The 23913-nt window shown below is 38.6% G+C and overlaps 2 protein-coding genes and 1 long non-coding RNA gene across 6 annotated transcripts; 1 reads left to right on the top strand and 2 right to left on the bottom strand.

Annotated features, from left to right (window-relative positions):
* The first annotated feature begins 4 nt into the window (after window positions 1-4).
* LOC131003779 (mitochondrial inner membrane protein OXA1-like) lies at window positions 5-3890 on the top strand. 3 transcript variants are annotated; one of them, XR_009094793.1, is made up of 11 exons: window positions 6-164; window positions 825-1294; window positions 1426-1522; window positions 1688-1732; window positions 1844-1887; window positions 2209-2275; window positions 2369-2497; window positions 2920-3036; window positions 3467-3521; window positions 3603-3780; window positions 3861-3890. XR_009094793.1 is itself a non-coding variant. In XM_057930330.1 (10 exons), exons 2-10 carry the CDS (start codon window positions 837-839, stop codon window positions 3677-3679), a joined length of 1089 nt encoding a protein of 362 aa, XP_057786313.1. In that variant the 5' UTR covers window positions 6-164; window positions 825-836; the 3' UTR covers window positions 3680-3890. The 3 variants fall into 3 exon arrangements, 1 of the variants encoding a protein (XP_057786313.1); XR_009094794.1 differs by lacking the exon at window positions 3861-3890 and having other exon boundaries at window positions 5-164; window positions 2954-3036; window positions 3603-3688; XM_057930330.1 differs by having other exon boundaries at window positions 3603-3890.
* A 1349-nt stretch (window positions 3891-5239) lies between these two features.
* LOC131003771 (uncharacterized) lies at window positions 5240-6726 on the bottom strand. Of its 2 annotated transcripts, XR_009094791.1 has the most exons (6): window positions 6562-6713; window positions 6368-6475; window positions 6121-6190; window positions 5941-6048; window positions 5767-5857; window positions 5240-5469 (listed from the first exon to the last, which is right to left on the bottom strand). XR_009094791.1 is itself a non-coding variant. In XM_057930318.1 (5 exons), exons 1-4 carry the CDS (start codon window positions 6714-6716, stop codon window positions 5989-5991), a joined length of 393 nt encoding a protein of 130 aa, XP_057786301.1. In that variant the 5' UTR covers window positions 6717-6726; the 3' UTR covers window positions 5240-5469; window positions 5941-5988. The 2 variants fall into 2 exon arrangements, 1 of the variants encoding a protein (XP_057786301.1); XM_057930318.1 differs by lacking the exon at window positions 5767-5857 and having other exon boundaries at window positions 6562-6726.
* Window positions 6727-18885: 12159 nt separating this feature from the next.
* LOC131003772 (uncharacterized) lies at window positions 18886-20501 on the bottom strand. The gene is made up of 2 exons (XR_009094792.1): window positions 19390-20501; window positions 18886-19189 (listed from the first exon to the last, which is right to left on the bottom strand). It is a non-coding gene; the product is annotated as an uncharacterized LOC131003772 (long non-coding RNA).
* Between the last annotated feature and the right edge of the window lie 3412 nt (window positions 20502-23913).

The following is a 23913-nucleotide window of genomic DNA, read 5'->3' on the forward strand; positions in this document are numbered from 1 at the left end:
GGAAAGGCGAGAAATAAAGAAATAAAGAAATAAACAGAGTTACTAACTTAGGATCATTCACAACAATTGAATGTCATTTCACATCAGCTTAAAAGCTCCACCACCAAAACCTTCTTCCATTTCTCATCTTTTTTCGTCTTCCGCTCTCCCATTTTCAAAACCTAGTAAGATTCTTATTTTAATTGATGTTAAAAAAAAAAAAAAAAAAAAGCAGCTTGAAGAAATGTTTCAAAACATTTAATTTTCACGTTTAATTTTAATTTTGCTCGTTGTAGGAGATTTTTCATGCTTGAAGGATGTGATCTGATAATGAACTTCGAAATGTGTGAAAAACGAAAAATGTTGGCATGTTCTGTTTGTGAAATTGAGCTGATTTACTTTTGTGGATATTTTGGAGTGTTACTTGTGTGTGTGTGTGAGAGAGAGAGAGATTGATTTCGATAACAGTTACAGTGTATATAAAATGTAGATATTTTTGTTACTTAGCAGATATTAGTATTAACTATAACTGTTGTACTGTAATTTTTTTCCAGGTTGCTCAGAAATGTTGTTATTGGAGAGTAGTGATTTAATTTTCTTTCAAAATTTCAAACATTGAAATTTAAGGGGGAAAATGAGAATGTGTGTGCTGATTTTGTTAAAGAAATAGAGGTGTTGTATTGTACCCATTTAACGAGTTTTTTTAGTTAATACTATTTCATCGTGGTTAGCTGAAACTATCTTCAACTGTAACTTAACATCATTTGTTCGTAATCATGAAACTGAAGAATGTAAACAAAATTAGGTAACACTTTTTTCATCTGTTTCTTTTCTATTTGCTGTAGGAGGCGGAAGGAATGGCGTATAGGCGTAGCATCATAGCTAGAACAAAGTTGTTTTATCAACAGCACCAGCGATTCGCCCCTTCATTTTCACATATTAGTAGTAGCGATAGTGAAGAATTGCCTGCTAAAAGCATTTTCAGGAACTCTGAGATCTGCGGCCATTTTCTGATAACCAGAAACAATGCTGGCAATTCCCTGCTATCAGGAAATGTAACTCGACTTATGCGATCTGAGTTTCAAACAGGCTATGGGATAATTTTCCAGAGAAATATGTCGAAGGTGCCTTCGGACTTTGAGGTTCTAAATGATGCTGGGGATTTTAATGGCTTGATCGGTGTGGTGGGGGATAAGGCTGTGGAGGCAGCTCCGGTGGTGAATGAAGTGGCCGTTGCAGCGGCAGATTCATACGCTCCGGTGGCTGCATTCCAGTACTTGATTGATTATGTGCACTGTTATACTGGATTTGAATGGTGATGATTTTTCTCTGTAGCCAGCAGTATTAGCATTACTTAAATTGGATGTTCTGTTCTTAAGCACGGTGTTATAGTAGATTGGTTTATTGAAGTAAGCAAAGTTATCTTTTTGGGATTTTTGATTATAGGTGGGCATCAATTGCTGCTGCAACTCTTGTGATCAGTTTCATCGAGCTTCCTTTTCTCATACATCGGCTGAGATTCAATTCCAAAAACAGCGCAACTGTAAGTTGTCCACCCTCTGCACAATTGTTTTAATACTTCTCCAAATTACCACCACATACATACATAAGGATTATTGTGTGAAGAACTTGATGTATTGGATTGAGTATCAGATGCAACGCATTGTCTCATGACTATATGCACAATTGTGTTTGTACCTTTTTGCAGCTACGACCACAACTGCGGGCAGGTTTACAAGCCTTTAAAAACAATGTATGTGCTTTAGGCTTTTGTTGTGTATTTTACTCTCACACAAATGACTTTTGAAGCTCGTCTGTTGTAAATATCGTAGTTCGCATTTCATAATCAGTTATCGTTTGACAGGATGATGATAAGGGAATAGAGATCCTTTGCAAACTTGCGGACAAGTATGTGTCTTTACCTTCTTACGAATTATGTGTGGTTCATTTCTTCTTGAGTAATAGATCAAAATGACTGTATTTGTCACCTCCTTTGATTGTTGGAAGTTGTGGTTGTTACCATAATCAAAGAAATAGTAAGGAGAAAGAATAGAAAAGTGAACCCATTCTTGAACATAGGAAACACTTCTTTATTCAAAATGCTGAAACATTCATAGTTAATTCTGAGGCTATCTAAGTTGCACTGAAATGGTCAGTTATACATTTCTTCTTTGATATCTTCTTTTTTCTCCCACTGTCTGGTCTTAGCTTTGAATATTGCTCTTGCAGATTTGGTATGATTCAGTTTTTGGGATTAATAATGTCAGATGTAAATAAGTGCCTTTTCTTCTTTGCGGTAAGATCACATTCCTTTTAGTTCGATAAATTACCTTTTGCTCTCTCTGTTTCTTATGTTTTTCATCCATCTTTTTAAACGATTTCCATTCAGATTTTAAACATGGCGGAGAAAGTTCCCTCTTTTGCAACAGGCGGAACATTATGGTTCATGGATTTAACAACTCCTGATAGCATCAGTCTTCCAGTTCTGATGGCACTGACTTTATGGATTAGAAGGCAGGTTAGCTACGTGCTCTGTTCCCTTGTCTGCTAAGCATATTAAGAGTTATAACTGATTTAATATCCAACATAATCTTATTTAACATTTCCCTTAGTCATTTTACATAGATTATTCTACTGATGCAGTAATCCAGAGGCTCCTATGAATTAATAACAATACACTCAAGACGTTTATCATCTGGCTTCATTCTTCATTTGTATATTTGATTGTGAATTTGTCAGAATGCTTCACTACCATTTACTTCCATGTGTTCTTATCTAATAAAGAAAATGTTGGTCCTTAAAAATATTGTATGAGCAGTTGCTGGAAGAAGTTTCGGCTACAACCATACAACATAATTTTGATATGCACCTCTAATTTTTTTTATTGTTACAAAGAATGATATCATGTTCTGAATCATCTTCTTTGTTCCTCGAGATCAGTTAATAGATCAGTTGCATCTGGGAATTCATGCAGAAGGCATTACACCTCCCAAGAATGCGAACAAGTTTTTTGCAGCAGTAGCATTGCTTGTGGCTATCACTGCAAGATTACCCGCGGTTTGTTTACCATGTTCATCTATTAGATTGCTTCTTAACTTCTCAACACATTTGAGCTTCTCAATTGAACCACTCCATATATATATATATATATATATATATATATATATATATATATATATATAGGGGCGCGCTCTATTGAGACCCCCTATTTAGACCCCCTGTTTTTCGTGAAACACTGAGGACAATGAATAAGACATATAATACTAATGAAGAAGACGTATATCTAACGAACAAGATGTCTCCTGAAACCTTCAAATAGCGTAATCACGGATAACTGCATTCAATCGAGAATTTCTTTATATCTCAAATTTAGTTACAAGTAATTCCATTTGACTTTGTGGTAAGCTATGTAATGATAGTTTTAAGTCTTTGGTATTGATAAACAATCTCCACGAAATGAAGAATTAGTTTGTGCATATTTGTGCAGGCAATATACTGTTACGGGATTGCCTCCAACCTCTTCTCAATAGTATATGCAGTTGGTCAGTCCTCTTCTCTTATTAATTTTGTTTGAAGCTATTACATTTATTTTGGTATATATATAAATAATATCGTTTTTTCAGTGATGATGGACCCTCAAGTTCAGAAATTGTTGGGGATATCTAAGAAACCACCTTCAGCTGATGAAAAGAGCCGTTGAAGCAATCATAAATTAAATGTGCGTTTGGTGTTGACCAAAGGCTTTGATGGACATGTCATGTAGTAACATATTTTTAGATCGGATGATTCAAAGAATTTCAGGTAGGGATAGTATATTATGTTTTTTAACTGTATTTTTAGTTAACCTTATAGCCAACCACTATGACAAAATTTTCTAGCAGTGATAATTTTTGAAGTATTGCGATAGCTCATCTCAAAATCAAATTCAACCTTTTCTTCCGCACGGAGTATTACAGCTATGTTATAAACCAAGATTCTAGATTTCAATGCCTCTCTTCCTTGTACAACACCACCGCCGCCCACATCATCATTGTTGTATGATGGCATGCGAGAGGCGGTCGGAAAAGCCATCGGCAGTCGTCTCCACGAAGAAGACAGAATGTCGTCGTGCGATTGTGCTCGCGTGGGAGGTGCGGAAGGTTTTCATCCCGACCAAAACCCTACGTACCTAAGCACACCGTTTTTAACCTCGATTCCAAGATACGGGCAAAACATTAATTTGTACCTTTATGCTGTGGGAGAGCTATGACTATCACATTAATTCTATAATATATATATTGACTCCAATTAAATTATTATTATTATTATTATTATTATTATTATTATTATTATTATTATTATTATTAATTATTATTGTTATTATTATTGTTGTTGTTACTTTATATATTACGTGCAAATAATTAGAATTATGTTAAATGCCGTTTTTATTTGTTATTAATACTATATACACGCCCACACTAGTCAAAGGATGTGCTTCACGAGCAAAAAATATGATTCTACCAAATATAATTTGTAATTGTCATATACAGCTTTTTTTTTGGGAAATAGAATTTTTATCTGCCCCTTTTTAAGACAAAAAAAAGCTTTTGAACTTTAACATTCGTGCTACCACTACTAAAAAAACGCTCATACGTAACGGTAAATTTCCGTTATGTATGTACCAAAATTACCGTTGTATATAGTGGTGTTATGTATGAGGGTGCTCATACATAACGGTAATATACCGTTATCTATACTATGAATACATAACGGTTTATCGGATATCCATAACACACGCAAAATCGTTGTGTATAATACTCATACATAACGAATATTTTCCGTTATAAAAAGTTTGTTTTCCGATATGTATTAGGGATATATATAACGGTGATTTATGTTTTACATAACGGTTATCCACCGTTGTTTAATGGTAGAAAACATAACGCTTTTTTATCGTTACGAAATTTAATTTTTCGTTATAAAATATATTTCGTAGAGACTGTATTGGGATTATATACAACGCTTTTTTGTACTTCACAAAACGGTTATTTCCGTTATCTTTGGTATCAATTGTAACAGTGTTTTACCGTCATAAATTTATATTATTCGTTGTGTAATTAGATTATAGATAACAATGTTTATACATATTAGTAACGGCAATGAGAACCGTTATGTATTCTCAGTTATAAAATTAACCATATTTTCAGGATTTTTTTTATTTTTTTGCCTGTTTTTTGTAATTTTCTAATTATAATTCATACAAATATACAATATTCTCAAATAATACAATCCAAAACATATTATATAACATAACTTAAACTTCCATACATTGTAGCTTCAAAGTACCTAAAGTAGTCATGTAATTTACATCCAAACAATATTAACAAAAAAATGGTGTTCAACACTTGCTTCACCAAATTTTTACATTTTTTCCAGATTCAAAAGACATACAAAACACCAACCAAAATGCCACATCTAGCTTCCTATCTTCCTGCTAACTGTTATTGCCACCTGACCATGAAACAAAATCAGTAAAACATAATACTATGTGCCATGTAAAGAAACTAAAAATGATGCTAAATGAAGATTAACTTCACAAATGTTTGAATCTAAACTTAATCTCAAAAGCCCAGTTTCAGTAATTTGTTACTTAAGTTATACTCCATATGTGAATTTTAAAGGCTGATCATAATTCACAAGTATAAGAGGATGATATAAGAGGATTAATATGGCACATGTATATCACCAACACTTAGGGATGATATAAGAGGATTAATAGCCTGATCATAATTCACAAGTCAAACATACCTGATCAGTCCAATACATGTGTAAGAACACACTTAGCCCATTCCTCGCGAACTTCATCGATTTCAACTTGAGAATATTGTACATTCGTAAACTGTAAATAAAAATTAGTGGTCAAGTATAATTTATGAAAAATGTTACATTAAAATATGATAGTATATATTTATAAGCATTTACCAATGATGGCAGAGAAATATTGGCGTCCTTTTCAAACCCTTGCACTATTTATTTCATATAGCGCATCACAAAAAATCCACATTCCGTACCACCAGGTTGCCTAGGAGCCTACATTTAGAATCATAAAAATATGAGGTTACCAACTATGAATTAATATTACCTATAAACAATAGCACACACCTTTATAGTTTCCCATTTTGCCGAGTTCTTGAATTTCTTTCCTTTGTTTGCATTGTAGATACTCATAGCACTTCAAAAGAATGAATACAAGCAAATTAATATACGAATAGACACCCAATCAAGAAGTTAAATTACTTTCAACAAACAACCAATAGAAGCAAATTAATATACGGACAAACAAGAAGTTAAACGACAGTCAATACAAGCAAATTAGTATACGGACATACGCACAGGTGATAAAACTTACTTGTCAACAGCAACTTTCCAAGGGACATCACGAATTCTATTATAAAGAGAGTCGAACATATACACGTGGCATTTGTGTGGTACAATTACTGTGAGTATCCAATGTTTACTATTTCATACAAGTAAAAAAATTAGTATAGCAATGATCATAGAACTTAGTAACTATTGAGGTTGTAATGTTAAGTATTCACTTACTCCACATTGCAAGGCGCCAAAACAATTTGATTTGCAGTTGTAAGAAGCAATCGTTCTGATAATGCACGTGCCCTATCTTCGATTGATAACTTGCTAGAGTGTGAGATAGTGAACGGGTTCACAAATACAAATCTGCCAGCTTGATCTTTATTCATGTTTCTGTACAAATGGCTGAAAGTAAAAAATGATTATATATTAGCAACAAAGAAACACCTCATATAAATAGTACTAATTCATTAACTTATCGATAAACTTACCGTGATCAAAAGACGAAGACGGATAATGTCATCAGGGACACCATTCATCTTTACCGTGCTACACAGCTCCAGGAAATGCGCCAGATGCGCATTAGGGTCTTCGATCGCTTGTCCACCATATTGGCTCTGTTGAACCATCGTGATCAAACCCGTTTTCAGCTCAAAGTTGTTAACGTTCACTCGTGGGGGCTCCTGGTACACATACTGTGGTATGAACGCTTCATTGATGGCTGGTTGTTTCTGAGCCTCTCTCGTCTCCTGTGCATCAAGCAGCTTCTTCAACTGCTCTTGCAGAGCTCGAATTTGGAGTTGCTCTGGAGTAGCCATCGTTTCTGTCTCAACTTGATCGTTCTGCTTCTTTAGATTGCGCAAGGTCTTGTTGATTTTAGGGTCAAACTCAAAGAGAGGATTCCCGTGAGATCGTGTGTTCATATGCAACCTATAGAAACACAACTTATAAAAGTTAGAAAAGAAAAATAAAAACAAAAAAAACTTGCAGTACTATAAAGTCCTATTGGAAATATTAAAGCAAAATATAAACAGTCCCCGGCAACGGCGCCAAAAAGTTGATCACTATTTTTATAGCAACAAAAATACCGCAACTAACACGGTGTAATCGTAGCACAGAAATAGCAAGCAAAGTATCGTATCCACAGAGACTGTAAAACGAAATTACTTTATCTATCTCCTAAACAGACTCTCACAGTATGCAGGTAAACGAAAGCAGGAAGGTTTAATTAACTTATACTAAAACGCAATTAACAATAATTAAAAAGACGTAGGAAAATTCGAATATTAAAAGACAACTGATCCTAGGGTAGTAAATTCATTAACTAAATCCACATAATAAATCTATTAATCCTATGTACCAGTTTAATCCAGTTATGATGAGAGATCACTTAATTAATCAATCACTCTCGCTAGAGCAGCAACGATCGTAGATTAGTAAATTATCTATCTCCGTTAGGTCTCAAGAAAATCTACTAACTCCCAATAGCTCATAAGAATAGCTCCCTATGATCCACCTATCTCCGCTAGGTCTCAAGGTTAAAATCATATCATACATTCCTGAATCCGCTAAACAGTTATCTCCGCTAGGTCTCAAACCGAATAGCTAAACATGCAAACTATTGATCAGATAATTCACAAGAAATTAAGCACCAGGAATTATGAATCATAAACTGGAAGGCACAAAGGTATTAACAAATAAATCACATAAATTCAATCAACTATTTACAAACCCTAGAATCAGCTAAAGGGAACTAGCCAGACATGATGAAATATAACATAAACATAATTAAAAAGAAAACAATTAGAAAAACTGAATTATATAAAAACTGAAAAAGAACGAATGTAGCAGCTTGAATCTTCAATCTTGTAGAAATCCAATCCAAGCAGTAAAAACTGGAAAGCAAGAAATTCTAAAGCTGTGAAATTAAAAAATAAAAGTTGGGAACTGAAAAAGGAACCCAAAATAGGTCAAAAGAAGACCTATTTATAGTACCAGGGTAAACTACAGAGTTTGAGCTCGAAAAGACTTTGAAAAACGAATAAAAAACGCAAAATAACGGACTGACGGCGACCTCGCGGCGGGCAGGCGGCGGTCGCCGCCTTCTTCACAATTTTTCCACTGCGCATGGCGGGCGCCGCCTGATCGCCAGCCACGCCGATTTCTCGGCGGGCTGAGCGGCGGGCGCCGGCTGGGTCGCCGGCTGCTTCCTTAAATTCCTCCGCCGGCTGGGTCGCCGGTTGATCGCCGGCAGCTCCGTTTCTTCCTTTTTCTCGAGCTCTTCAAGCTCGTTTCGTCGATTTTTGCATCCGAAACACTAGTAACTTGATATTTGGATCTTCAACATCCATATGTAGCTTTCAAAACACTCAAACCTAAAGCAAAATAACCAAAACCATACCCAAAAGTAATATCACAAAAGAATATGAAACTTAAACCAAATGATATCACAACCAAGCATAATTCTAGCACTTTGAACTCTTAAACACTCCTAAAAACAATGCAAAATGAGTGTTTATCAATTAGCAACAAAGAAACACCTCATATAAATAGTACTAATTCATTAACTTATCGATAAACTTACAAAACATATGCGACGGTGCAACTTCCTGTAATAGGTTCCATGTTACAGAAAGGAATTAGATCTTGCTCCACAATCCAGAGACTAATTTCAACCCCAAAAAGCTCAGTATCTATTGGCAACTGTAGTCCTCAACTGCTCTTAAACAATTTCTCCATCACATAGTACAGTGCTATTAATGAAGGAGGCAGTGATGACATTTTGTTTATTGAAGATTCCTTGATCAATATTTTGTCAGCCTTCTTCTTCTTCTTCGTACTAAGTGTCTAAAGCATGATATATTACAAATATTAACACTTAAATAAATGCAAGACAAGAAAATATAGATTGAAAATACCTCAACTGATCTTTCCAACACCAAAGGGGTAGGCCATGCTACATGACTGCCTAATGCACTCCCAACAGTCTGTATCTCATCCGATACAGGATAGGGAAGAGTTGCAAATTCATCCAAAATCTCATCAATTGACACGCGTAAGCTATTTACAGGCATTGGAGCACCATGTAGAACACTACCGATGGCAAACACTGTTCCATAAGCTAGAATTTTTTTTGATTTGTCCACCAACGCAACCCTTGTACCCTAACAATAAATCCACATAAATTTACATTTCAAAGTCAATAGTTATCCTAACACAGTACTAGTATGCACAATATTAAAAACAGAGAGTACTAGTAGTGCAACAGCTGATTTGTCCTTCAAAAATCAAGACCAATCTCTTCTTCTATCACTAAACAAGCTCATAACAAATCAACAAATCTCAGCAGCTGAAACATAACTTCACAAAAGTTACCTGAACCAACTCATTTTTGTCTATCTCCATGATGTCATCATCTTTCACCTTATCGTCTTTCACCTCATCGTCTTTCACCTCAACTCGAGTCGGAGATGGAGCTATGGCAGAACAACTACCCAGTGCTTCAGTGTTCGGTAGCTTTTCACCCACAGCAGCTTCAAGTTTTCCAATTCGAGTAATTAACTCGAAGATCACTTTATCTTGAACAAGTATTTTTCTGTCTTGTTCATCAATTTTTTGCTTTGCATAGTCATTAAGCTTCTCTTCATCCCCTTGACTTTTACCAATGTATAACGACTTAGGCTTCACCCCTGCCCCTAAAGCTCGAATTCGACCACTGTGTTCTGGTTTATCAAGTGCATATGATAGCAAATCACCGGAACATGTTTCTGCATCAAGCGTCCCTTCCTCTTTTTTGCGTATGCATTCATCCTAGTGCATATAAAGAATCCAAAAGTTAAAGACATTTTCAAAAATAAATGAACAGATTCATGTAATATAAAATATATAACTTCTATAAATTAAAATAACAACAATTTTCTGTATTGGAATCTTCAGGTTTTCATCGTCAACTTCTCCATCCTTCTTAACTCTTGCTTTTTTCCACAAGGTTGCTCTCTTCACTTCTTCGTCATCATGCAATTCACCCTACAAAGACAAATTAGATTACATAACTAAATAATGGAGTAAAATAATAATGCTCAACTTTCACAAATTCTGCACAATTAACTTATCATGCTCGATACAACAGGATTCTTATCCTTCGCACTAGCAACTTGCATAGTGTTTGCACGTATGCTAACCCCAGAATTTTGAGTTACTCATTTCTCATCACGCTTTTGTGTACTAAAAACAACACCATCAATTGAGTAAGTAGAATACTCAGTTACTTGCACGCTAGGCCCAAAAGATATTACTTTCAACCTCTCTGGTAATTGACACTCGGGATCAACCATTGCATTTTCAACATATTCGCGCATCCAAGTAGTAAACAACCTATTATGCTCGTCTTGAAGCCATTTCTTCCCTTTAGCTTTCTTAGGATTCATCGATGCCAAATATGTCTTATGTTCCCTGCAAATAATTTCATTAAGGTTAAATATGTATAATAATGTTGTGTTAAGAAAGAAATCATAAAGTTTGAGAGCTTACTCAATATATGGATCGATTTCAGCCTCGTTATTCAAAACATATCGATGAGCTTGCTCCAATTCTTCATTGCTAATTGCTTTTACAGTACCACCTCGTGCTGAAGGTTCTGTGACATTGATGTTTCGATGGGTAGATGGGATTCCTACTGTTTCAACAGTAGATAAATATTCCGAGCAGAACTCAATGGCTTCTTCAACTATGTAAGACTCAGCAATAGAGGCTTCAGGTCGATGACGATTTCGTACATAGCCCTTTAAGATTTTCATGAATCTTTCAAAGGGGTACATCCATCTATACCACACCGGCCCACATAATTTAACTTCTCTCACTAGATGCACAGTTAAATGTATCATTATATCAAAAAATGAAGGAGGGAAATACTTCTCGAGCAGACATAAAGTTGTCACAACTTCTTTTTGAATTTCTTCTAACTTTTGCACATCTATTTCCTTACTACATATCTCATTAAAAAAAGACACAACCTAGTTAAGGCGATCCTGACACGGCGAGGCAAAACACCACGTAGAGCTATAGGAAGCAATTGTTGCATGAAGACGTGGCAGTCATGTGATTTCAGTCCAGTAAGCTTCAATTCCTTCATGATACAAGCTTGCTAATGTTTGAAGAGTATCCATCAGAAACTTTCATTCGCAAAAATGATTCACAAACTTTTTGCTTCTCTTCTTTACTTAATGTGTAACATGCAGGAGGCAGGCATGTTTTTTTCCCCACTGTATTCGGTGCTAAGTCATTCCTCAAACCCATCTCAACCAAGTCCATTCTCGCACCTATTCCATCTTTCGTTTTCCCCGGAATGTTTAATAGCGTACCAATTACACTTTCGAGCACATTTTTTTCGATGTGCATCACATCGAGTATGTGACGAATATGTAAATGTTCCCAATACTCCAATTCATAAAATATGGACTTCTTCTTGAAACACGGTGAATCTTCAGGGGGCACAACTGAATCTCGTTTCTCACGCTGCTCTCTTTTCTTCCTTTTCTTGCAACTGCCTTCATCTACCATATTTTTCCCTTTGGTTTTTCCCCACACACAGCTGCACGATTGCATTTTGTTTAAAATCTCACGGCCAGTCATTGGTTTTGGGTGATAAACATGCATTTTTACCTCTTAGTGTGTCATATTTGATGGTTAGTTATGAGGTTTTTGTGTGTTTGATGATTTATTTTGAGCTTATATTGGTTTTTGGTCAAGAACTTGTCACTCGCTTGTGTTTGAACGTATTTTCAGAAATAAAGAAGCAGAATTTGGAAGATTTCGCTGAAATAGAAGTTGTAGTTCGTCTCGATAGGAGTTCAGGAGCGCAAACAGTTCGTAAATCGGAGTTCGGACGAGGGAGAACGAGCCAAAACAAAATCACTGCGCAAGGCCGCGCGAGGTCGCGCGGTCCAGGCGCGCGGCCGCGCGACGAAGACAGACCTGCTGGACAGCGCGCGCGGGCTCGGCGCGCGGGCGCGCGACCCGGCCGCGCGAGACGCCGTTTTTCCGCCCAAAATTCGATTTTTTTAGTGATTTTGGGTATTTTTGAGAGCTACAAGACCTAGGGCATATAAATACTCCCCAAGAACTTATTCTCTGCACTTTTTATCACCTTTCATCATATTTTTCCTTTCCCTGAGAGCTGAGAGAGACGGAGAACGGAGACAGAGCAAGATTGAAGATTCTCGATTTCACTACGGTTTTATTGTTGAATGTTTTTCTGTTTTATTGAGATATTGATTCTAGTTCATATGTCTATGTGTGGCTAGAATCCCTTTTTCCCAGGTTTTAGGGAGTAAACATGATTCGAATTTCTGACTGTTGATTTAATTAATTGAGATTTCTATTCCTTTTTATGTTCTTGTTATAATTGCTTGCTTTATTGCTTGATCACCAATTTAGCATTATCATAGGTTTTAATTTGAGATCGGGAGATGATAATTAATACCTGAACTAAGAACATAGAACACATTTATCTTAATTCTAAAGGGAATTAATAATTGTGAAGGCTTTAATCCTAGGAACTTTTAGGAGTTACATGTTAGAAGTGTGATCCAGGGATGGTAACCTTGCATGTAATCAACGATTTGTATGCCACGGGAGTGGGTATGAATTAACTTTGAGATTGCCTTAGGAATTATCTCATTAATTGAATCAAACGTGTTAGTTAGGCGAATCTGTTGAAACCTTTGCCTTGGGAAACTCTCTTTCTTCTGTTACTTCGCATTTTCACAGCTTGATTTCTTTTAGTGTTTCTTTATTTCAATTTAAATTTGCTTTCCAAAAATCAAACCTTTACAATTCGGTTTTCCAGATAGAGTAAAGTAATTAAGAGTAGGCATTGATAACCATTAGTCCCTGTGGATTCGACCTTGTTTGCCACTATATACAATTGCACCCGTACACTTGCGGCGTGTAAATAAAATAGCGAACATTGGGGCAGATTGCAACTCTTGCACGCCATCAAAGGCTTTCTTTTGCCTTCGATACGGATGAGATGGTGGTAAAAATCTTCTATGTCCTGTATAACATAATTTTCTGCTGTGTGGTAAGTATTTAGCATGAGTTCTGTCCGCACAAATTGGACAAGCTTTATAACCTTTTACAGCACACCCCGACAAGTTTCCGTAGGTAGGAAAGTCGTTGATCGTTGATGCGTCTTCGACTTTTGGGCCATTTGGCCCTATTTTTCCCTTTATTTGCGTCGGTACAGGTCTGTCAGGGGGAAAAACGAAGTTGTAAAGGAAGAAAGGTCAGTAGAGCGGAAACGGAAGAAATGCGGTCAGAATGGGCATTACCGAGCCTGGATTGCTAAGTCATGTTTACCAGCATGGAGCTTCGGCCAACAAGTACCTCTCCAATTCAACTTGGGGCATGGGAACCTGGAGCAACCCACCTGGTATAAGTCACACCAAAGAGAGCAATCCGTCTGATCGTTACCATGAGAAGCAGACAGCCAGAACCATAAAAGGAAGGTAAATCTCGGAGATCTCGAAGAAACAAGTAGAAGGTGGAAGAAGAAACTGGAAGGATCGAAGGAATGGGAAAGATTGACTAAGCTTGCAGCTGGACGCCATCTTCAATCAGGATCAATCAAAGATCGAGCTAATTAAGGAAAGAAGATCCCGGCGAAGATTTGGAACCGGCGCAGCTAGGGTTGGGCCTCTACCATCCGGCAGTATAAAAGACTAATGGTGTGCAGCGTGAAGAACTTCTTGGCACTTTGGAACTCTTGTTTTTACTTTTAGTATTCAATTAAGTTCTCCGCGTGTGGCATCCAAAAACAATTCACATTTTCGTGCTTTTCCATTTCCCGTTGTGTTTCTACTTTTGAACAAGTTCGAAGGCTTGAAACCTAGGTACTATTTATCTATTTCAGCATTTCTTTTCGTCTTTAATGTGTTTAATCTCTTTTGTATTTATGAATTACGTTATGTGTGAGTAATTCCCTTGGTGAGGTTTTAGGGGTGGAAATAATTATTGTTAACATGTAAACATTCGTGAGGCATTTGTTCTTTCGGTTGAGTCTCGTGGTTCCGGAAGGATCTGTTCGAAACCATGGGCAGTAGGGGCCTAACGGGTGATCTCCGTTCGGTAAAATGCTGTCTGTGTCAAGCAAAGGCCAGGGTATACCAAGGTACAACAATCGGTATGCCCAAGACCGAGTAGCTGAACAGCGTCAACAAAAGGCGTTGTAGATCCAGAAGGTGGGGAAAGGGTTGATGGGATACACTGCCCTTCCTCAGTCTTGGGCTTCTCTAGAGACTATCCATCAACTGTGACGAGGCATAAAGCCATGGTTATCAAACGAGGAAAGCAATCTCGACGCCGTAGCATGTCTATGACTGGTCGGCTGACAAAGCCGGAAATAGTTGAGTCCAGGAGGCATGTGTCACTAAAAGCGTGGAGTTGGGGACCTCGGGAGAGAAGGTTGGTGAGGGGCATACTTGGTGAGTAACGGGTATGACTACTATCTAAGGAGGAGTGAAGCACTGCCTTGTGACCGGGGATTGTGTGACCTTCGGACCAAGTGACCACAATGAGAATCAACCATCCTATACGTGAAGTATAACCCCTTGAAACGCCCCAATGTCTTTGGGCCACGCCTTGGGCTTGTATGGATCGTAGACGGATCATCAGTGTGCCTATGACCGAAACAAATGTTAACAACAGTTATGACCTAACCGAATAACCTCACCCCTTTGTTATTATTGATCTTGTTTATTTCTTGTGCAGAATATACAGATTGAGAATTGTGACACCTCAGTTTGTCGTAGGAGAACAAAGTGGTTCCTCACTCCCTGTGGGATTCGACCCTACACTTACCGCTAAGGCTAAGTTCTTATTGCGAGAAGTAGGAGCGTGTATTGTCTGTACTGGGCATACACAAGTATTTTGTCCGCACCGCACGACGGGTGTGTGTCAATCGTCCATAGAAGTACAGATTTAAGTGTGAAGAATTCATCACGATACCCATCGTATGCTTGGATGCCTTTCTTCCATAACTCTTTTAAGTCATCGACTAGAGGTGCCAAGTACACGTCAATATCGCTGCCGGGTTGTTTGGGACCAGAAATTAAGAGAGTTAGCATCATGAATCTTCTTTTCATGCATAACCAATGAGGTAGGTTGTACGTGACTAACAAAACTGGCCAGCAACTATAATTAGAACTCATCATACCGTGTGGATTCATACCATCGGCTGCTAAAGCTAATCTCAGATTTCTTGGTTCATTCCCAAATTCTGGCCATTTGGTGTCCACTAACTTCCAAGCCGGTGCATCAGATGGATGTCGAAGATATTCATCAGGAGTTCTGCCATCCACATGCCAAGTTAAATCCTTGGCAATCTCAGGAGTCCGAAACATCCTTCTGAATCTTGGTATCGGTGAAAAATACCACAACACCTTCGACGGCGTACCAGAAAGAGGCTTATTCTTTTTATCCATCTTCCATCTTGATATACCACATGTAGGACAATTAACTGAATCCTTATACTCCCCCCGATACAAAATGCAATCATTAGAACATGCATGAATCTTCTCATAATCTAAACCTAAAGTGCCTAAGGTTTTCTTGGCGTTATAAAGAGAAGAAGGCATCACGTTGCCTTCAGGTAGGATCTCCCGTAGCAGGTTTAGCAGTTCACTGAAACTAGTGTCACTCCAACTGTATTTAGCCTTCAAGTTGTACAATTTAATAGTGACAAATAACTTAGTGAATCTGCTACAATCACGATATAACGGTTTAGCAGCATCTTCAAGCAACTCCTTAGAGCACCCGCATCGCGGGTACTCGAGGAGGTCCTCGAGGAGACCATCTGCGTCGAGGAGGGCGATGCGGCGAGGAGCTCCTCGAGGACTCCTCGAGTTATCGAGTATCCTCGAATGGCCGGTGGAGATGGCGCGTGCAATGCACGCGCCCAATTTAAAAAAAAATTATGAAAAATTCAAAAATTCGAATTTATATATATTATTTTGACTGCAGCTCCTCGGTCTCCGCACCTTTGACCGACCGTTTGAATTTTTTTTTTTTTTTCTCCTTCTTCTCTTCTTTAAAACAACCCATCTTCTTCCTTCTTCTCCACACCTCTTCTCCTTCTTTCTTCTTCCTTCTTCTCTTCACACCTCTTCTTCTCCTACAATTTTCTCCGTCATGGATCCACACAACCCTTTCTACGATCCAAATTGGTGCCCTGATCTCTCCTCCGATTATCATCCCGATATGGGAGGAATCAACTTGGATGAGAGCCCGCCCGAGGAGGAACCGGTGAGTGCTCAGCAGAGTGTCTTCCCACCAAAAAAAGGCGGCCGGAGGAAGGAAAAGGCCACCAAAATGAAGCACGACAAACCAAAAGTTTACCGTCATACTTACCTTCCACAGCATACGGATCTCATCGTCCAAATTTGGGCGGAGGAGACCAACGACTCGATCCGTGGGACGGATCAGAAGGGAGAGTCATATTGGGGCCGGATCCGCGAGCGTGTGAACCCCATCCTCGGCGTCGACATCGGCATCAAGCAACTTCAAGGCCACTGGTCCCGGGTGAGCGCGGATGTGCGTCTCTGGGAAGCTGTTTGGGTGGAGACGCGCAACAATTGGCCGTCCGGTCATTCGGATGATATGATTCGTGAAAAGGCCCAAACCATCTTCAAGGCTAGAAGCCCAACCAGTGCCTCCTTCAATTTCTGGAACGCGTGGAGAGTTCTCCGGAACAATCCCAAGTTCAAGTCGATGTACCTCCTTGGAGACGTGCATGCCTCCAAGAAGACAAAGACTACGGAAGAGGGCGGCTTCACCACCTCGGCGTCGGGTGAGGAGATCTCTTCTGCTCGGCCCATTGGCAACAAGGCGGCGAAGGCGGCGGAGAAAGGGAAAGGGAAGGCAGCAGCGTCGCATACGAGCTCGGATCCTCTACCAGAAATTGTGGAGAGGTTGGATAGGAACGACGCGCAGATGAGGGCATTCACCGCCCAGTACCAGCGGAGGAACGATATCCGGGAGAGGGAGCTCGATATGCAGCTCCTGAACACGGATACGACGAACATGTCGGACGCACAACGTGCATTGCACGCGTCCATGGTCGCCGACGTGCTCAGGCGTCGTGGTCTATCCTAGGCTTTTAATTATGTGATTTTAATGATGTTTTAGGTTTTTTAAATTTTTATGTATTTTTTTTATGTTTTAAGTAATTTTAAATTTTATGTTTAATCCAGTATTTAAATATGCAATTTAAATTATGCAATAAAATTTAAATGAAAAACATAAAATCAAAACTAATATTATCAAGGAGGCTATCAAGGAACCCCAATGCAGCACTACCTACTCAATAACACAAACACTATCAAGTAGGCTATCAAGGAGGCTATCAAGGAGGTCACAATGCGGATGCTCTTAAAACTAGTTGGATTATCCCTATAAACATCATACGCATCATGAATCATATCTATTGGCTCCTCATTCCCAATACTTGCATCACCTTGCCCAGCACGGTTACTATCAAATGTTGACTGCGAAGACGTTCCTCCTTCGCCGTGCCACACCCATTTCTTGTATGTCAAGTCCATCCCAAACATAATAATATGTGCCCTTACAACTTCGACGGCCTTCTTCCTAGTATTAGCACACTTCGCACAAGGACAAGACATAAACATAGGATCACAACCACTTTGCACTGCAAAACTCAAGAAAGCTTCAACCCCGTCCTCATACTCTTTTGACAGCCTATTACTTGACATCCATACTTTGTCCATTTCAAAAATCAACTTAGTAAACACCTCAGCGTACTGACAATCTATTCACAACCAACCATTTAAATATTAATCATTCAAATTAGCAAATAAATATACTCAAAGGTACGTGGCATTGTGACAGTCCAGACCCAGCTCACCAACTTTGGTGATCTAACGGGCACGAGGAAAGTTTCCAGCCGATATACCATTCAAGTATATATATATATATATATATATATATATATATATATATAACAATCTATTCACAACTAATCATTTAAACCTAATAATTCAAGTTTGCAAATAAAGATACTCAAAGGTACGTGGCATTGTGACAGTCCAGACCCAGCTCACCAACTTTGGTGATCTAACGGGCACGAGGAAAGTTTCCAGCCGATATACCATTCAAGTATATATATATATATATATATATATATATATATATATATAACAATCTATTCACAACTAATCATTTAAACATAATAATTCAAGTTTGCAAATAAAGATACTCAAAGGTACGTGGCATTGTGACAGTCCAGACCCAGCTCACCAAGTTTGGTGATCTAACGGGCACGAGGAAAGTTTCCAGCCGATATGCCATTCAAGTATATATATATATATATATATATATATATATATATAACAATCTATTCACAACTAATCATTTAAACATAATAATTCAAGTTTGCAAATAAAGATACTCATAACAGCAGCAGCATGTAGGAAAATATATTTTTCTTTACTAGTCAATTCCAAAAGCACATAAATAAAAATACCAACATAAACACCATAATAACAATATCTAATCTCTCTCTCTCTCAAAGTATATATATACTAGAACAAACAACGATTCATACACTTAATCTTTACATCTCATACCAAAAATATACACCACAAACACAAATGAAAACATTAACTCAAAACAGACAACCCAACTCATAAGCAATTCATAGCTGAAGAGGTTACAAATCCCCTGTTACCTTAAATGCAAGAATCCTAGGAGCTGGAAAACGCAGCTCAGTTAGATCTTCAACGAACGCCGTACAAGCTGCCAATGCTGCTGCACTCTTTCCTTCCTATGCAGCAAGTTCAGCACCCTGAAAAAAAAAAAAAAAAAAAAACATAACAATAAGAATAGATATACAGTCTATAACTCATTACACCTCTAATGAAGCAAAAACAGATCAATGAAGAAGCAAAATAAGGCAATAGATGCATCAATAAACATAAACAGCGAATAATTTTATTTTTCTTTTCAGAAAAAGAACTAATGTAGCAGTGGTAAGACGAGGCTTACTATCTTGTGCTGTTACAGATTCTTATTTTCTCTTTCAATTAATGAATTTCCTTATGGTTCTCGAACTAATGTAGCAGTGGCAAGGTCAGGATGTGAAAGAGCAACGTGATCATTGCAAGAAATGAAGTTCCCTAGAGAGTTTAATCTCTCCTCAATTCGCTGAACAGAAACTGAATCTGGGAGACTGTTCCTTAAGTGTTGAAGCTCTATCATAAGAACAATATAGATGCAACATCAGGTCTAGAAAATCAGAACATCCTACAGTATTCTTATTCCTAAAAGATGACCATATTGTACAGAAATAATCAGCATTTAGCAGCATAATGAGACTGCAATCCTATTACTTAAATAATTAAAGCAAGATGCAGAACTAGAATTTCCAGAACAACATCTCGAATCATCCCTTCACAATCATAAGGGATCATCAAATCTCTTTGATAGGCATCATTCTCATCGAAATTAACAGAAATTAACAAATTCACACACTAAGAAACATTGAACCCTAAACCTTAGGGCTGCATGTAGGGAAGAAGAACCCTAAACCCCCAAATTCACAAAATATTCAAGTATTCTTCAGCATTACCTTTAGTTGGGAACTTGGGCGTTGGAAACTGCTGCTGCTGCTGCGGAGTAGTCCGGGAAAGGCTAGGTGAGGGCGGTGGGCTATCGATCGAAGGAGACGGGGCGGGGAGAGCGGCGGCGGCCGGAGGGGGCTGGAGCGGCGGCCGTAGAAGGCTGGGGCGGCGATGAAAGGCTAGGTGAGGGCGGCGGGCTGTCGATTGAAGGAGATGGGGCGGGGAGAGCGGCGGTGGCCGGAGGGGGCTGGAGCGGCGGCCGTAGAAGGCTGGGGCGGCGACGAAAGGCTAGGTGAGGGCGGCGGGTTGTCAATCGAAGGAGATGGGGCAGGGAGAGCGGCGACGGCCGGAGGGGGCTGGAGCGGCGGTCGTACAAGGCTGGGGCGGCGACGAGGGTTTGAGATTTGGTGCAATTTCACACTTAATTGATTTGTTGATTTGCTGGAGTGGTGATTTGGTGAAGGGAAGACCGATTTGCTGGAGTCGAATTGGGGATTTGGAGCGATTTGCTGGAGTGTGAGATTTGGAGCGAAAACATACGAGTAATGGCGGGAGTTGCTCAATATATTTTTTAGTATAATAATTTAGTTTAAAAAAAAAAACCTCATAGATAACAGTAAGGAATAACGGTTGGAACTACCGTTATAAATCACGCTCATATATAACGATATTCTTAACGCTAAAAAACCCGTTGTTGAATAGATGCTCATACATAACGAATGGGTTAACGGTTCTGTAATACCGTTATACTCCCTCCGTCCACAAAATGAGTACCCATTTGTGGACGACACGAGTTTTAAGAAATGTATGGAGTGTAGTGTGAATAGTTTAAGGGTCCCACTTTTTGAGTGTATTAATTAAAGAGATGTGTGGGGTACACTTGCCAAAAAGGGAAATGGGTACTCATTTCGTGGACGGACGAAAAAGGAAATATGAGTACTCATTTCGTGGACGGAGGGAGTATATACTACTAATAGATAACGTTAATACGTAACACTTAATTTGAAACTGTTATAAATACATATGGATAACAGTACATATATAATGGAATCTTGAAAAACCGTTATGTATTACTAAAAGTGCGCTCATACATAACGGTTTTTGACCAAAACCGTTATGTATGAACCGTTATCCCTATTTCCATTTTTAGTAGTGTACCTCTCATTTTCATCATCAACTGACATTGCCTCACTATCGTATCTACATCATATACAACTTTTATCTTTAGAAATATCAAGTAATACGAAATTAATATAACGAATTGAAAAACATTCTATCAAGACTTCAAAATAACACTTACTTTTAGTAAACATATTAGACCATCCAACCAAAATATTAAAAATAAGAGAAATATTTGAAAAATAAAGTTAATAAATACAGATAGAAATACGCCCCTAGTGAATTAATTGGCGTTGGCTGTTTTGGGGGCGGGAGTTGGTGAAGCTTGGTGTTGGATGGAGAATTGGAGATGATGGAACTTTGGTGTCGGATTTTATCGGTCAGGATGGCAGGTGGATGTTGGATAAGTTGGGGCTTAGTTTTCTACCACACCAACTGCAAGTCTATTCCAAACGCGAGGTTGATGACCGTTTCTGGATACATGATGAGAAAGAGCAATATTCTGTTAAGTCATGTTATCTTCTTGCAGTTGGCTTCTGAGACTACTTGGATTATGACCTGGGTCCGCTGGTTATTTATACTAATTCATTGCTTGCGGTTCATGTTCTATGCGAGAATTCCGGCAGAATGGATTCTCTGTGTGACGTTCGTTCGAGCAAGGGAGTTGATTGTTCTTGATGTTTGTCATGTTCGTAGGGAAGCTAATAGAGCGGCCCATTTTTTGGTAAATATTGCTATTTCTTTTACGGGTTAATTGCCGCAAAAACTATATACTTTTTCGATTTTTGGTTTTTTCCCATGACAAAAAAAATCTGAACAAAAATTCATGAATTGGAAAATTAATTGCAATTTTCCCCCGAGTCCATTTTTTCCCCAAATTGAATCCAAGGTGGCAATCGAATTTCCAGCGTGTCATCGCCGGGAATTGAACGAGACGACGTCATTTTAATTATAATTAAACGACGCCGTTTTATGGTTTTTTAACAATTGAATTACAAAATCTGAAGCTTAGGGTTCGTCGAAACTTAGGGTTCGTCGAGCAAAATGTCCCAAAACCTAACTGGAAGCTCGAATTCAGGAGCTTTGCAACCGCCTGCACAATGTGGATGTGGAATACCAGCCGTCCTTCGTGTATCTCACACCGAGAAAAATCCGTTTCGGCGATTCCTTTGTAGATCTTAATGGCTCGAAATCTGGAAATGGAATGACACCAAAAATCTGCTCAAAATGTAGTTCTTAATGCAGAGCAAAAATCTAGTTCTTAACTTGACCAGCGTTCTCAAAAATTTGAAAATGGAATGCTCAAAAAATGGTAGCCAGAGCTGACCAAGGCCACCAAAGCTGACAGAGCTGACAACTCGCCAGAGTATATTAAGGCTTCTATGAGGGTTTTGGGTTGAGGTGAGGTGGAAAATTACGGGTTTAGGTGAGGTGGAAAATTAAGGTAATGTGGCTGCCATGTCATGATTTTATTTTAACACTTGGAATCAGTTAAGCCACGTTGGATCGGAGCTCCATCGGAGATCGCCAGAAAATGGACGCGGGAAAAAATTGCAATTAATTTTCCAATTCATGGATTTCTGTTCAGATTTTTTTTGTCATGGGAAAAAACCAAAAATCGAAGAAGTATATGGTTTTTGTGGCAATTAACCCTTTCTTTTACTGATGTTATGATCTGGAAGTCTGACTTTTGGTCTGGACTCACAGATATTATTAAGTGAGATTTAATATAATAGCTTCTTTTCCCCTAAAAAAATAATTGGAGAAATGAAAATCTAAAATTAAGTATGAAGTCACTCAAATAAAAAAGAAACACCAAAAAAATTTTAAAGAAGGCAAGAAGAGATACAAGTAACCCAAATATTTCCTAGTTCGCAAATTATTGCGTGCGACCGTCGCACAGCATGCGACGGGTTCGCCCGACCCGATTAGATACCCGGCCCACCGCCCAAGCCTGCCCCACCCCCTTCCAGTTTAAACCTAATTCTTAATTCCTATTTTTTCGCTGTTTCTCGGTTCTACTTCTCTCTCAAGAAGCACAGATCTCTCTCTCTCTTCCTCCCTTATCATTCACGCCTCCCCTTCTCCTTCCTCGCTTCACGTTGTTGTTTCTCCATCTCCGGCGAGCTAAGTCGACGCAGACCCCATCTCTTTTCTCTTTTCTCTCTCTTTGTTTAGGTTCGCCGCTCTCTCTTCTTTCTCTTCCGACCATGTCTCTCGAAGCTCTGTATCCGGTGACGCCGCCCCACCGCCGCTTCGACCATTACAGCTGTAGGCGAGCTAGCGAAGCGCTCTAAACGCATCTAGGATGACGAGTACTTGGCCGGCTGTCCGCGAAGCCTCTTCCTCCAAATCGACAGATCGGATTTTCAAGCGGCGCAGCCACCGTCCCCGAATGAGTTGCAGAATGAGGGAATTTAGGGTGGGTTATTTAATAATACAAATTTGGAAATGTCTTGTTGGAATTTCGTCGAACAGGATACAGACATGGAGAAATTCAAATTCCTTTTCTTTTTCTTCTTTTTTGGGTAAAAAAAATGGGGTGTTCGTCCAAAATGGGGTATTTCTGCATGTGTATTTGATTTCTTATGTTGATTTATGTTGCAAGACACGTGCAATTCCAGCCAAAATTTGGCATGCATTTGATTAGTAGTTTTTCTTCAAGGATAACTCTTATTGTGCATTTTTTCTTTGGTTATTAGTAGTTTCCGCTTTAATATTTGTTCAAGTAATACTTTTGTTCAGGAAAAGTAAATGTTACTTCTCAAAAAAGTAACACTTACAGATAATGAAAATGGAAACATTTGCAAATGCATGTCTTGTAGTGATT

This window comes from Salvia miltiorrhiza, unplaced genomic scaffold (assembly GCF_028751815.1).
Source record: "Salvia miltiorrhiza cultivar Shanhuang (shh) unplaced genomic scaffold, IMPLAD_Smil_shh original_scaffold_269, whole genome shotgun sequence".
Lineage (NCBI taxonomy): Eukaryota > Viridiplantae > Streptophyta > Magnoliopsida > Lamiales > Lamiaceae > Salvia > Salvia miltiorrhiza.

Bases quoted from the DNA above. Each gene is read 5' to 3' on its own strand.
- LOC131003779 (XM_057930330.1), top strand. From the start codon at position 837: ATGGCGTATAGGCGTAGCATCATAGCTAGAACAAAGTTGTTTTATCAA. The intron at 2,498-2,919 runs GTTAGCTACGTG...CCTCGAGATCAG, and splicing joins CTTTATGGATTAGAAGGCAG to TTAATAGATCAGTTGCATCT. The intron at 3,522-3,602 runs GTCAGTCCTCTT...TCGTTTTTTCAG, and splicing joins CTCAATAGTATATGCAGTTG to TGATGATGGACCCTCAAGTT.
- LOC131003771 (XM_057930318.1), bottom strand. From the start codon at position 6,716: ATGAATAAAGATCAAGCTGGCAGATTTGTATTTGTGAACCCGTTCACT. The intron at 6,476-6,561 runs GTAAGTGAATAC...TGTATGAAATAG, and splicing joins TTGGCGCCTTGCAATGTGGA to TAAACATTGGATACTCACAG. The intron at 6,049-6,120 runs GTGTGTGCTATT...TTCTAAATGTAG, and splicing joins CAAAATGGGAAACTATAAAG to GCTCCTAGGCAACCTGGTGG.